Source organism: Elephas maximus, chromosome 3 (assembly GCF_024166365.1).
Source record: "Elephas maximus indicus isolate mEleMax1 chromosome 3, mEleMax1 primary haplotype, whole genome shotgun sequence".
NCBI lineage: Eukaryota > Metazoa > Chordata > Mammalia > Proboscidea > Elephantidae > Elephas > Elephas maximus.
This window is the reverse complement of record NC_064821.1, coordinates 192,603,541-192,618,711: the sequence shown is the minus strand read 5'-3', so window position 1 is coordinate 192,618,711 and position 15,171 is coordinate 192,603,541. Positions and strand designations below refer to the sequence as shown.

At 46.7% G+C, this 15,171-nt stretch overlaps 1 protein-coding gene across 2 annotated transcripts in view; it reads left to right on the top strand.

Moving 5' to 3' along the window:
- KCNN3 (potassium calcium-activated channel subfamily N member 3) overlaps positions 1-15,171 on the top strand; it is a 183,509-nt gene that overhangs the window by 147,155 nt on the left and 21,183 nt on the right. The window contains exons 4-5 of one of the 2 annotated variants that reach the window (XM_049880647.1): positions 6,763-6,904; positions 14,273-14,383. In XM_049880647.1, the coding sequence (XP_049736604.1) occupies positions 6,763-6,904; positions 14,273-14,383 (253 nt within the window). The remainder of the gene's footprint in view (positions 1-6,762; positions 6,905-14,272; positions 14,384-15,171) is intronic. The other variant, XM_049880648.1, reaches the window with a different exon arrangement.

Sequence of the window (15,171 nt, the reverse complement as noted above, 5' to 3'; positions counted from 1 at the left end):
GAATAGAGAACCGAGAAATAGCCCCACTTCCAAATATAATCTAAATGACGGAGGCAGCGTTGAAGGTCAATGGGAAGAGGGCTGACCATTCATTAAGAGGAGCTGAGATATTTGGCTATCTGTATTATTAAAAAAAAAAAAAAAAGAAGAAGTTGTGTCCCTACCTCACACCATACAGAAAATCAATTCCAGGTCAATTAAAGACTTAAACATGAAAGGCAGCATTTTAAAACATTTAAAAGAAAGTCTTACAACTTTAGGTGGGGAAGGATTTCTTAAAAAATACAAGGTATAAACTGGAAGGAGATGTTTGCAACACATAAGCTGACACAGTTCTTGTTATCTGGAATATATAAAGAACTCTTATGAATCAGTAAGAAAAAAAAGACAAAAACGAATCAATAGAAAAATGGGCAAAAGTAATTAATGGTACTTCATGGAAAAGGAAACATGAATGACCAACAAACATGAACGGATATTCAAACTTTTATCAGGGAAATGCAAAGTAAAAGCATGATGATACACCAATTTACCCACTAGTTTGACAAAAATTAAAGTTGGGCAATGACAAATGTTGATGAAGATATGGAGCAACAGGAACTCTTATCCACTGCTGGTGGAAGCCTAATTGGTTCCACCATTTTGAAAAAAAAAAAAAAAAACAACTTGGCATTTTCTAGTCATGTTAGGTATATACCTTACAAACCAGCAAATCCACTCTTAGGTATGTGTCCTAGAGAAACTCTTATGCAATATATTAAGAGATGTGATCAAAAATGTTTGTAGCAGTATTGCTTGTTAGAGGAAAAAATTGGGAACCATCCACATGTCCATCATAGGTGAATGAATAAATAAATTATGGTATATTCATATGATGAAACACAAGATAAAAATGAAAATAAACCATAGCCTTATATATCAACATATGTGCTGAGTGGTGGGGGAAAAAAAAGAATTCATAGACTAGCTCATTGTATTAGTTATCTATTGCTGCATAACAAGTTGCTCCAAAATTTAATAGCTAAAAAATAAAAATAGAGTTGTATATCAGTGTTTCTATGGATCAAGAATTTAAGTGTGGTTTTACTGAGTACCTCTGGCCTAAAGTCTCTCATGAGATTGTAGCCAAACTATTGACCGGGGTCTCATCTCATGGCACAACTTAAAGGGTATCTGCTTTCAAGCTCACTCATGTGGCTATTGACAGGCTATGGTCCCTCGCCATGTGGGCCTCTCCACAGGGTTGCCTCAAGACATGGCAGGCAGCTTCTCCGGGTTAGCGTGATCCAAGAGAGAAGGAGAGAGAGATCACCCAAAACAGAAGATACAGTCTTCTTATGACCTCATCTCGGAAGTGATATCCCATTGCTTCTTCTGTATTCTATTTGTTAGAATCAAGTAACTAGGTTCAGCCCACAATCAAGAGGAGGAGATTACAAAAGGGCATGAGCCTAGGGATTATTGATTTCATTTTTATAAAGTTCAGAAAGAGGCAAAACTAAATTATATATTGTTTGACAGACATGTGGAAGCATTATGAAGAAAAACAAGGAAACGATAAACCTGAAATTCTGGATATTGATTATCTCTGGGAGAAGGTGGGAGACTGAGAATGGAGAGGACATCCACATAGATCTGAAAGGTTGGGGTTAGATGATGGGTTCATAGATGTTTATTTTATTTTTATGCTTCATAATTGAATTTTATGTTACATTTTTTTTTTCTCTTTGGTTTGGATTTATGTTTGATTTTATCCAAGTTATACATGCATACACTTCAGAGTCAATTGTCCTGAAGTATTTGCTCTCCCCCACCAGCTCCTTCCATTTAACCTTCTCCAGAGGCAACTGCTTTTACCTCCTTTTGCTAATTTTATTTTAGCAATTACCTTAATATCTCTAAATAACACACTTGTATTGCTACTTTTTGATGCTTTGATGAAGATTTAACTCCCTTTCTTCCCTCCAACTCTTCTTGTTCTCCTAGCCTTGTCTTATATCATGATTTTGGTTAGATTGGTCATCAGTGTTTATATTAACCAGTCAACACTAAGTTGACTCTACTTATAGTTGAGCCTTGTAGTAAAGTATAATAACTTCTTTCCTGTAGAACTTTTTGTTTTCCTATCCATTTCATCTTCTGGGAGAAATTTTTCCAGAGCCTTCTGATCAGCTCTAGTCTGGACTGATTGATATTCACACCTGGTACAAGGCTATCATCCAAGGACCTCCCTGCATCGCTACACTGGGACTTCCTTCTTTTCTGTTGGATTTCCAGTTTCTCATATCCCATATCTTCCTCCTTCTTGGTTTACTCTTTGTTTTGCTGAAGCATATCCTCCGGTGGCTCTCTGAGAAAGGGTGAATGGAAAATCTTTGAGACTATTGCGCATCTGAAAATGTTTTCATTCCACCTCAGATTTCACAGATACTTTGACAAGATGTGGAATTCTGATTTGGAAATAATTTTTCTTCAGAATTTTGAGGCTTTTATTCCATGGCCTTCTAGCTTCCTGTGTTGCTGTGAAAAAATCCAAAGTCATTCTGATTTTTGATTCTTTGTATTTGACCTTTTCTTTCCCACTCTCTGAAAGCTTTATTTTGTATCTTCTTCTTTTCCCATGGTGTTCTGAAATTGTCTTGGTGTGAGTCTATTTTTATCCACTGTTCTGGGGACAGTGGGCCCTTGATCTAGAACCTCATGTTCTTTAGTTCTGGGAAATTTTTTTAATGATTTCTTATTATTTCTTTCCTTCTCTTTCACTTTCTCCTTCTCCTTCCACTCCACCCCCCTCCCCACCCCCAGTTCTTTCTTTCTGGAACTACCATTATTTGAATTGGTAGACTCACTAATTTTCTCATTTTTCTCTTCTTTTTTCCATCTATCTTTCTGACTTTTTCAGCCTTTTGGGAGACTTCCTCAATTTATCTTCCAGCCCTTCTAGGGAGCCTTTTTTTTTTTTTTTTTGTATAGCATACCGTTCTTCTTTCATGGATACAATATCATCTTATTTCTCAAGACATTAATTGTAGGATTTTTTTCAAATGTTCTTCTCTCTGCATTGTCTGTGTTTGATCCAAAGTACTTTTTCTTTGTTTTAGCGGCTCATTTGGTCTGTGTCTTTAAGGTTAGAGTCTTTCCTCAAATGTCTGGGAATCCCTGGGTGTCTGCTTATTTTTAAAAGCGGAGGACTAAAAACCTTTAGTTGTAGAGGGATTTGAGGAAGGAGCAAAATTAGGTGTGCATGTTTAATCCACCATTTTTACCCAGTTGTATACGCCTCTGTATCTATCATTTATATCATAATATTAAAAAGAAAAAAAAAATAGCCCACACTCTTGAAGATAAGTTAATAACTAGAATAACTACCCTTATCAACCCAAAGGCAAACTACACTTTCTCCTCCTCAGCCCTTAGAGAAAAACATGGAACTATTTTCCCCCAAAAAATTATCTATTGCAAAAAATAGCACCAGATTAGTATGTGAATTTGTGAAATGTGTAAACCACTCTAAAATTGTGAATAGGTTTGGAAACAATTTCTCCCTCCTCTCCACTCCCACAGCCCTGAATCACCAGCCTGGCTTTCGCGCTCATCACTTCCTGCTTGGTGAGTTGCATGCGTGTTTTATCTCCATGACGATACTCCAAGCCACTGGAGAGCAGGGTCCATGTCCGATTCATCTGGGCATCCCTTTATAGCCCCCACCAAAGGGGAGATTATTGCAGTTTGACCAATGATGAATGAATGACATCTTCAACAGCTGCTTCTCCTCTCCTCAGCACATACAATTAGCACCAGTGAGATTTTATATGGTGAATGAGAAAGAAACCCACAAGAACATAAAGGGAATTTATGGGAAAAAACAAAACAATAAATCCAACATCAACTTTAAAAATAGAGACAGATTATCTGTGGTTTTATACTTAATTCCACTTTGATCTCCTCTAATCTCTTTGCCTCGGAGTCAATCCACATATGAACAGGATGGTCCACGGTCTTGCAGGCAGCTGGGCAGTCAGGGAACACTCATTCAAGACTCATAGTTTGCAAGGAAGGGAGGACCATGGAGACCCATGTGTACAGCAAAGCTAATAGTGTACACAGAAGATGGGCTACAAATTAAATCCAAACCCCATGGTCCAACATTCAAGGCTCTTTGTGGCTTCTCCTTGGGCTCTTGCAAACCTTCTAGCAGTTCTCCCTGCCTGGGGCCTGCCCTCTTTAATCAGTTTTGCATATAGCTGCTAGAAGAGTCATTCTCAAATACCAAGTGTCTCACGCCCTATCTTTGCCCAAGAACTTAGAGTAGATTCCTTTTGTCCTTGTATCAAATAGTTCTTCAGCCCTCACTTCAAATAGCTTCCTGAATGCCTCATCACTCCCCCGTTGGGCCCCTTCTCCCCACTCCACTTGTAAATCTCTGCCCCCGTATGTTTCTGTATTTTGTTTCCCAGACTGGTAACACCTGCCTCCTCTCAACAGCGACAATAGTTGCTGACATTTTATGAGCACTTACTCTGGGCCAAGCACTGTGCTAGTACTGCTTGTGAATTATTTTACTTAATTCTCCCATCAACCGATCAGGAAACTGAGTTACAGAGAGGTTAAATCACTTGCCCACAGCCATGGAAAGTTATGGAGCTGGACTTGAACCCAGGCAAGCCAAGTCCATTACCAGCTGCTCATCTCCTCCCTATCAACCTTCTTCCACCTCATCATGGTCAAACCTGACTCAAGACTTGTCTCTTTCAGGAAGTTACTTTTTTGATTATCTGAGACCCTGCCTCTGACTCTACAACCTCTATTTATGTGTTGCTGGCTTGTTGTGTGGGGCCACCTTTAAGTCTCCCACTTCTGCACCCTCACACTCAATTTGTCACTGAGTCTTGCTGCTTCACAGACTGAAATCTTACCTCAGCACAGGCCCTCAGAGCCAGAGCCTGTCAACCAGAAGGAGGGCCACTGCCTCCATCCCTCCCTGCCCAAGAGCAGCATGCCAGGAGTGCAGGGGACTGGGCTTGGCAAAGCAGAGTGAGTGTCAGGGCCCAGGGCTGTGGGGAACGGGGCCACTACAGAACTGGGAGTGGGCTGACGCACTGCCTCAAGGTCAGGGCAGACTCAGCCCTGAGGACCAGAGTTGGGTGCCACCAGCCCATCCTACTCACAATATGGCCAGAGGAGCAGTTGGGGCCCAGCCCCGGGGAAACGAGGCCCACTGGAGCAAGCAGCCAGCCAGGGGCCCCTCAGGGTTGCAACAGAAATATGGTAGGGAGCAAGTGAAGCCAGCAGGCAGGTAGGTGAGGCCACCTTACCAGCAGGGCTTTGGGGAGGAGATGTCTGCTCTTCAGATGTCCACCTGGAATGCTAGACACTCACGCCCTTGTGAAGACAGCTACAAGAAAGGCTACTGCCACCCTCTTCTAGTTGCTGGGAGAGCCTCAAGGAGGGGCTGGAGAGCCCGGCAATGATGAGCTCACTAGGATCTGCTAGGCTGGGCTCAGGTGTGCAGTGAAGGCTGCTGCCTGCCACCTCCCACCTGGCTTTGTACCCTTGCTTCCTGCCTGGCTACTCTACCTCTGTGCTCGGTCTTCTCCTATACCTTGCTTACTACCTGCAGACAACTCTTCCCAGCAAGCCATGTCATCTTGTCATTCTCCTGCTCAAGCACCTAGAATGGCTGGTTCTCAAGGCCTCTAAGACCAAACCCAAACACCTTGTGCAAGAATTCAAGGCCTTCCAGAATCGGACCCCTTTGCCAGGCCTCCTGCCTCGGGCTGCAGCCAGGCCCACCTCTTGCACCTTGGGGCCAGCCCTGGGCTTTCATAGGGTGGTTCTCTTGACCTGGAACGCCCTTTCCCTTGATCTTATTCCTTACGGCTAACCCTGCATATGGGTCAAGTTCATTGCCCTCCCCTTTTTGTCCCCAGGTGCCTTGCCCACCCACTTATTGCACCCTCCTGCAAATGTCTGCATCCTCAACAGATGCTTCTCCTGGGCTGAGAGCCCCTGAGGGCAGGGGCTGTGCCCTGTTCGCTTCTGTATTTCAGTACTTGGCACAGAGCCTGGCACGCAGGGGCCCTGTGTTTAGGGATGGAGGGAGGGAAGAGGTGGGATGGAATGGCATCCCAACAGAGGGAATGGTGATGACGTGTTTCCAGCTGATTCCTCCAGAGGAGGGCAACCGGGAGCCCCATCCAGCTCAGAAGGGGAGGCCCCCGTCTGCAGAGACCCCAGAGCCTCCCTTGGAAGCACCGCCCGAGAGTCCCGCGCCGCCGCGGCCTCCCTCCAGACACCTGGGAGATGCCAGTCTTTGGGATCCATCAGCTTTCTTACAGGAAATTGCTAAATGTGTTTGGTGATTTTTTTTGACATTTTCCCTGTTCGGCAGCTTGTGATTTCTGATTAATCACATCCACATACATTTAGGCTGTCGGCTTAGAAGGGAGATTTTAAATTTTATTACTGCATGATTTCATCCAAAGCTATTTTATCAACACCAGAAGGATGTCTCCAATACGGTGCAAGTCATGACAAAACATTTTACCTCTGGAACCGAGCTCATGGCGGGGGCGGGAGAGGGGGCGCAGAGGGTCACAGGTGGGGCACTTTCAACAGCCTAGAGAGATCTGTGTGCCACCATGACTGCTGTCTCCTCCTCAGCAAAATATCTTGTTTCCTTTCCCCACTCCAGGTTTGTCCACAACCTCTACTCCCGGAAATGGCAGTTCTGTCTACTAATGCCTGTGTTCCCCTTGGCAGGTACCATGACCAGCAGGATGTAACTAGTAACTTTCTGGGTGCCATGTGGCTCATCTCCATCACATTCCTTTCCATTGGTTATGGGGACATGGTGCCCCACACATACTGTGGGAAAGGTGTCTGTCTCCTCACCGGCATCATGGTGAGTACCCGCTGTGCCCATTACCCTGCCCACATAGCAGAGCCCTTTACTGTAAGCGCAGAGGTACCTTCTCAAGGCGGGGGTGGTGGTTGCTAGTTAACAGGCCTGCACAGGCGTCCCTGCACATCAAAAGGCAGGTGTGAAATCCGCAACTGTTTCTCGCTTTCCAGTTTGCTTTGCTAAGGTATGAATAAGGCCCTGGTTCAGGACAGTTAATGACTTCCTCGCAACCTAACAAAATGGGCTGTGACAGGAAGCTAGACAGGGTCGGACTCTCCCCTTCCTACCCCTCCACCGCCCAGACTACCAGGTTGCTCACCCCCAGCGAGCATCAGGGCTTGCAGCTCATTGTCTGACGGCCTGCTCCTGCCCCACCCCCCTCCCTGGCACCATTTCTAGTGGATTAGGTTTAACTGGAACCCACGGGGGTGGGGATGACAAAGAACACTGAACCAGCCTTAGGAGACCAGAGTCCGGGGCTGGTTTGGCCACTGATTTGAGTCTGGGTTTGGCTCCATGGCTTGGGGGCTGCTCTTGAGTTCCCCAGGCTTCAGCTTCCCCATCTGTGTGTTGAGGGGCCAACACACATACATACACACACGTGTGCGTGCAGAGGCACACACTTTCACCATCACATCACCATTGCAGTGCCGTGAATAGGAGGGGCATGGGGTCTGAATCCCCTCTGCTGTCCCTTCCTGTGGACCCTGGGCAAGGCATCAAACCTGCCAGACCTTGGTGACTCCAGGGTAAAGGGGAGCTGGAAGGCCTGCCCTGCCTCCCTCACTGGCTTATGACGAGGACCAAGTGAAACGATTTCTGGGAAAGCGCTTTGCCAACCACAAGGGGCCACACATGCTGTCACTGTGGGTGGAGCCCTCAGTGCCCCCAGGGTTTTAGCAGCATCTTTCTTTCAGGTTGACGAAGGGTGGCGTAGTGCTTTAGGTCCAGGACAGGCGGGCACTGCTCTTGGTCTCCTTCTAGAATTCTAGAACACAGTGTCAGAGCTGGTATGCTCCTCTTTTCAGAAGAGGAAACTGAGGCTTACACCTAGTCCTGGGTAACATGAGGGGTAGCGGTGGGGGCATGGGGTGGACAGGGGTGTTTGTGGGATGTTCTAAGGGCACCCCTCTTTCTGCACCCCCCCCAGTCATGCTTCTGTGGAAATCCTTCCTTTTGGCACTTCCTTGGGTTTCATTCATCACCCTTTTTCTCCAGGAGAAAAGAAAAACCCCCCTTCTCAAAGAGAAATGACTCATTTTTGCAATGGAAAGGGAGGGCTGCTGCTCTTCCTCCAGGGTCTGAGTTAGCTCCTTATGGGGTGTGCCCCCCAATGCAGCCCCCCTGGGGGACCGGTCTGAGTGGCCTGGCAGACTCAGGCCACTCAGTACAGGAGAGGCCCTGGCACGTCCTCTGGTGTCAGAGGCCTGGGTGGTAAGCTCGCTGAGCTGGAGGGGGCCTAGGGCTGCTATTTCACCACTGGATACAACCCTCTCCCCATTTCTGGCTAAAATCCAGGGCAGGCCCGCGTTAGCTGGCAGACCTTGAAGCAGCAGTTAATAGCCAAAGGCTTGGCATGGGACACATCATGGGGAGGTGCAAGGTTTTAGAATAAACACCTCCCATCCGTTAGTAGGTGTCTGTCTGGCACAACTCCAACTGTCACCAGGAAACCAGGGAAAAAGTCTTCCTACCAGGAAGCTATGAAATGCCCCCGATGGCCAACACTTTCTTGTGTCCTTAGAGGCACTCCTGGGGGTGGACTTTGTGCTCCAGAACCATCCCTGTGCTGGGGATAGGCTCAGAGCCGGCCTGCCCATAGGTGGATGGGCCCTGCTGGGAGCCTCTTATTTTTAAATACCAGACATTCTCCCTCTCAGCACGAAGCTGTGCTGCATCCAAGAAACAGCCCTATTTCAGCCACTTCACTGGTTCCCTGAATCTCCTGCCTCTTCTGGCTCCTGCTCTGGCAAAGCCAAATGGAACGGACAGAACCCCCTCAGCCTCAGGGTGCGGCCTTTAGCAGCCTGCTTCATGTTCAGCAGCCTCTCTTGTTGCCTGCGTCTACAGTAGCTCTTTGGGAGGGAGTGTTTTGTTCCTTGTGGAGAGAGGAGAGATCAAAGTAGAAAGAACCAATGGAGGGGCAGGAACTGATACCCACCTTCAATAAAAAAAATACAGCCCAGGCCTTTCATTTTCTCTTTCTGCACCAAAGCCCGCTGCATAAATATATGCCTTTCTATACAGAGGAACAGGGCGCGTGCCTCTACTCATTGTCAGCGATTTTACCCAAATTAAAGTCAGTTGCCTCACTCCGGCATCAGCCACAGAGAGGAACCCTTGGTGGCATTTTTCTAACACATGTGACTTATTTAGCTGAGTCACTCCCTTCAAGGGTTTCACGATGCTGAGAATCCCTGCCTTTCCCCCTCCCCATCCTCCCAATACTATGTATATCTCCCGGTTATTATTGCAAGTGCCTTGACTAAAGGTAGGGCTTCCTGTTCGGTTACCATGGACACCATGAAGGCCAAGGCAAGGCCTGCTTGGGAAGGGAAAGGAAGGATTTGTGTGTGCGGGCTGTAAATAGTCTTAATCATTGTTTTCTCTTGGCAATCCCAGGAACGGTGTAATTATCAACCATTAAGCAGGGTGTATAATTGTCTGAACAACTTGACGTTGCTGGCACAGACTGGGTGGCTTTGAGAGATTTCGCCCGCAAAAGCAGAGATAGCAGATATATTCTTTCCATACAGAATTTTCATGATCAAAGTCACAGAATGCTGTAGAGGAAAAGCTGTCAATATTTAATATCCAGAACTGGAAATAACAATGAAACTTAAAGAGGTGCCATTGTTGGCCATTGGATTCCACAGGCATCTGGTAGACCCGGCCCTCCCCCCACCCCGCCACATCCTTTTGGTAGTAACCCCATTTCAATTAGCCACTTTCTAGAGCCAGACTCATTCTGTGCAACCTTCACGAGTTATGGACAAATAGACAAATGCTTCCAGGACACCTGCTAGGACCTCTGAGCTTTCCCCCAAAGGCTTCATGAAAGATGCCTCTTTGAACCGCAAAAGGAAAGTGATGAGGAAGTAAATAAAAGTAAAGGAAAGGCAGTACAAACTGAGTCATTTGGGGAAGAGGGAAAAAAAGGGCTCAGCAAGACATCTGCTTAATGTCACTTTTAGAAGAGGAGCTTCTCCCTGAACACCTTGGTTTCAAACCAATTGATGTTATTTTAGTTGTTACATGGAATCGGTTGAAGGATAGAATCCAACTGTAAATTCTCCAGGCTTCCCTCCTCCAGTTGTCATTTGCTTTTATGTTGTATTTTATTTTATGCTTCTTTTAGTTAAGAACACCTCATACTTTTCCCCCTTGGGATGCTTGTTTTTCCAGCTTCTAAGGTTTTCCACCTGGAAAATGTCTCCTGGAAACAAGGAGTGGGAGGAGCCGTGTGGAGGAGTCTGGGCCTCTGATTTGGGTCCAAGGCTAGAGATGAGTTAGGCATGCTCACCCCTCCCAGCCACTCCTTTCTCTGCTCCCTTTGGCACTTCCTGCGCACCCATGTACCTTGGAAACTATGACCTCATCCAAGGCAGACCCTATTCTCCACCCCACGCCCCATGGAAATAGGAGTTGGCCAGAGAAAGCCCAGGGAATCCAGTTGGTGTCAACTGTGATTCAGGACTTGGCACATCTGAGTCATGGATGTGCCCCACAGCCTGACCCCACGGAAGTCCTACCAGCAGCTGTTTCCCTTTTCTGTTCCCCCCCAGTCCTCTCCTCACATGCCCCCTCTGCCCACCAGCCATTTCTAAGATTCCATGCTGGGACAGCATGAGCCCTCTCAGATGCCAAAATTAGCCAGGCCCTTGGCAGTTCATCCCTTAAAACCAACCTGCATCACAGCCACATCACACAAGTGCTTCCAGGCTGCTAACATGGCCCATGGGACTGATAAATTCCTCTAGGTGCAAAGGTCATCACCCCAAAGGGCCACAGGTGGCCATTACGCCACTTGAAAATGAACACAGCATGGTGGGGGGGGGGTCCCATGATATGTCCTCTGTTTCCTCTAAAAAGCCAAAATTGACCACTAACTTCTGACTCAAATCTTAGATTCCTTGTTCTTCCTTCCTTCCTCTCTCAATTCCATCAGCTCATCTTTTTTCTTATTCCTCAGCTTCCTCCTTCCCACTTCCCCTGCTCCGTCCCATGCTGTTTAGGGTGCAGCACAACTTGTTCCCTGCTCTCCTTCCCAGTCTCTCTCGCACACACACACACACAACCCCACACACACACATGCACTCACACTCTGGAGAGCACTAGCAGTCTTGATTTCAGCGCCCTGCCTGCCACTTACTGAGGCTGCTGGTATCTGACCCCATCTTCACAAGGTTTCAGGTTAGGCTTCATTATTGGTGACTTCCCTAATTACTTTTGGTCGATGGATTTTCTAAAAGAAAAATAAAGCTGGGCTTATCCACTGCTATCTAGTCAAGTTGGAACTAGAGGTTAACAGCCCAGCATCCTCCAAAGAACGCCCCACAAGGGAATTTTGCCATCCTTAAACGGAAACTGGGAAATGTCTTATAGTCTATCCTCCTGCCTCCATGCAGGAATTTACCCTAATCATATAAGACAGATAGTTCCTTAGTTAAAACACTCTCATTTCCAATTAACCAAAAAGAAAAGAAAAAACCCCAACCTGCTGCCGTTGAGTCAATTCCAGCTCATAGCAACCCTGTAGGGCAGAGCAGAACTCCCCCATGGGCTTCCAAGGCTGTAATCTTTATGGAAGTAGACTGCCACATCTTTCTCCCTCAGGGTGGCTGGTGGGTTCAAACGGCCGACCTTTCGATTAGCAGCTGAGTGCTTAGCCACTGCATCACCAGGGTTCCACTTCCAATTAGACGCCCCTGTATTGAGCATGCTAGACTGTGAATCATGGCAAGAACCACGGAACACTTCACCCAGATCCTGGAAATTCGGGATGATGGATGATGGATTATTTTTATTAAATTCCCAAAGTGGCTAGGTGAGCAGGGAAGATTACCTCTTCAGGCTTATTCTGTTCCCAGCTTTCAGGGATGATTTAAGCAGAGTTTTGCTTGGACCTGGGGAGATGAGGGAGAACCAAACCTGGGGAGAACCCTCTCCATCTGATGTTCCATTTTTAACACAGTGGTAAATACCCCCTTTTGGGCTTTCAGCCCAAAGTTCTTTTGGAACTCCATATAAAGGAGAGGAATTATACTTGGTCTGGTTGAGGAGAAAGAGAACACACATCTTCCCTGTATGTTTTGCTTCTGGAGACCTGGCTAAATGGATTACAGCTACAGACCAGGCTGCCCAACTGCCCATCTCCTTTGAAAATTGGGCATAGAGTCTTCTGCAAGTCACAGACGCCAAGAAAACACAGCCATCCCTGAACAAGGGAGGAAAATGAGGTCAGAAAAGGAAAATCCACAACAGATTCAATTCTTTTCACTTTATTGTGCTAGAAATGGGTGGCTGACCAAACATACCAAAGAACATTAACATTTTTTTAGTGGGAACACTCACGAAAAGCTAGGGGAAGCATTATCAACTTCGGCCAGGCCCAAAACTATTCAGGCCAGCCTCTGAGGTCTGTGGGAAAGGAGAGAAGCAATGATAAAGGAAAGGGTAGGGGGCTGATCTGCCCATATGTGTGCCTCCCGGCTCTGCTGTAGATGGCCAACTCCAAATCCAAACCCATCGTCGTCCAGATGATTTGGACTCAGAGTTGTAATGGCAGTACTTTTGGAAAATGTTCTTTTCTGTTTCTCACACATTTTGTAAGACCTGAGGAGCCCAAAATGGCGCTGATGGATTACTTAAATCCTGAGGCCTCACACTGTCACACTGGGCTCTGAGGGAATGATAATTACTGTAGCAGCTAGAGGAACAGACTGTTGGCTTTAATAAACTTATCATTTGTCTCCACGAGTAGGGGTCAGGGAAGCCCAGGGTCAAGTCCGCAGGCACCGAGTGAGGGCCTCTGATGACAGTGTGAGAACTGGGGGAGGACAAGGGGTGACTTTTCATTGCCTGAAGACAAATCAGGAGGAGGAGTGACTCTGTCACCTCCCCCAAGTGCACACAGGCCAAGTGAGAAGCACAGAGGAGAGGATTTAAAACCCATCCAGAGAATGCTGGAGTGTGCCACTTTCCCTTCCCAGCTTTTTTTCCCAGATAGTTGAGCATGTGGCCAAAAAATGGGGAGACTGAGTCCTGCCATTCATTCTTGAGACTCGTGAAAACCTGCTTCCTTTACTCACCCCTCCCGAGTGCTTCCCTGGATGGACCCACCCAAGCAGAATAGCAACACTATTCTGGAAAATCCTGAGGGTCTTCTGCAGGTTCACTTAAAAATCCTGGTTTTAGGCAGAAGTGCTGCTGCCATCTTTAAAATCTCTGTATGATGCTGAACGCACGAGAGAAGAGATTCCTCGTGCTGAGTCACAGCACAGAGTTTCAGGTAAAAAGACCCAACTGCAGGAGCGAGCGCAGTCCCTGAGAGCATACGTTCACGCAAATTTCCAAATGTTCCTTCTTGGGAACCACCTTTGGGGAAAGGGCATGGCCTCTTCATTAGATTATATTCAGGAAAACTCTCAACCGCCAGCAGGTGCCCCTCCATACTCTAGTTTGTGCAGGACCTTCTTTCACCCTAAGGTCCCTGGGTGGTGCAAATGGTTTGTGCTTGACTACTAAAGATTGGTGGTTTGAATCTACCCAGCAATGCCACGGAAGAAAGGCCTGGTGATCTGCTTCCATAAAGATTACAGCCATGAAAACCCTATGAAGCAGTTCTACTCTGTAACATATGGCATTGCCATGAGTTGGAATCAACTTGAAGGCAACAGGTCTTTTTGTATTTTTGTTTGTTTCCTTCCTCCTGGGCCCGATGTTCTGAAGCTGGCAGTGGGGTTGGAACATGCATGAAGAAGAGAGGGCAGGTGTGTGTGAACCCTCTGTCATCCACTACACTGCAAGGCCTGGCAGATGACCTGGGGATTATCGATTTTAGCTCACACAAAAGCCTCAGCCTCCATCCATTATCCTGCTCCATTAACAACTACCTAGTTCTAGGAAGATTGAGTCTCCAGAGGTCAGCTGTTGAGGACAAGCCAGGAGAAGTCACAGGAGGGTGGGGGAATCAGGGCCCAGACAGGTTTCATGGCTTAGTCTTGACCAGCCAGAGAGCTCAAGTCCCCATTCCACTTTCGGAAAACATCTGCAGTGGGCACGGGACTCATTGGGTCTTTTGCCTGGGCCTTGCCTCTTTAATGATGTGCTCTCTCCCCTCTGGTCTTCTTGCTGTCCCCCCCACAGGGTGCAGGCTGTACTGCCCTAGTGGTGGCCGTGGTGGCCCGCAAGCTGGAACTCACCAAAGCAGAGAAGCACGTTCACAACTTCATGATGGACACTCAGCTCACCAAACGGGTAAAACACCATGTGTCCATGTCTTAATGGGGGGCTCAAGACCATAGTGGAACCCTGGTGGCGCAGTGGTTAAGAGCTCGGCTGCTAACCAAAAGGTCAGCAGTTCAAATCCACCAGCTGCTCCTTGGAAACCTTATGGGGCAGTTCTACTCTGTCCTGTAGGGTTGCTATGAGTTGGAATTGACTTGACGGCAGTGGGTTTGATTTTTGGGTTTTAAGACCAAAGTGGAAGCCAATCAGAAAGAAAGCAGTCACATAACATAGGTTAGGGCCATTGCCTTTAAATGCAGTGTTGAAGGAACCCTAAAAACAAACCCAAACCCATTGCTGTCAAGTCGATTCCGACTCATAGCGACCCTATACGACAGAGTAGAGCTGCCTCGCAGAGTTTCCAAGGAGCACCTGGTGGATTCGAACTGCTGACCTTTTGGTTAGTAGCTGTAGCACTTAACCGCTATGCCACCAGGGTTTCCGAAGGAGCCCTAGACACATGCAAACAACCTCCTCAAATGGGTGTATCGTCCTAACACTCCACCCTCCTGCCCTTTATTAAATCACGGTGCCTGGTTCAGGTAACCAAATAATTTTCCTGATAATTAAATCTATAACATACAATCTTGTCACCTACCCCATTACCTAATGGTACCAAATAAATCACCCAGCATGAGGCAAACTTTTTGTTTATGCTCAGATATTTTCATGATTCTCTTTAGAAAGAAAACAGTAGAGAATCTTAGAGGAAATACTGGAAAGTATCTAAATGCAGTCCTTTTTAAAAAATCATTAAA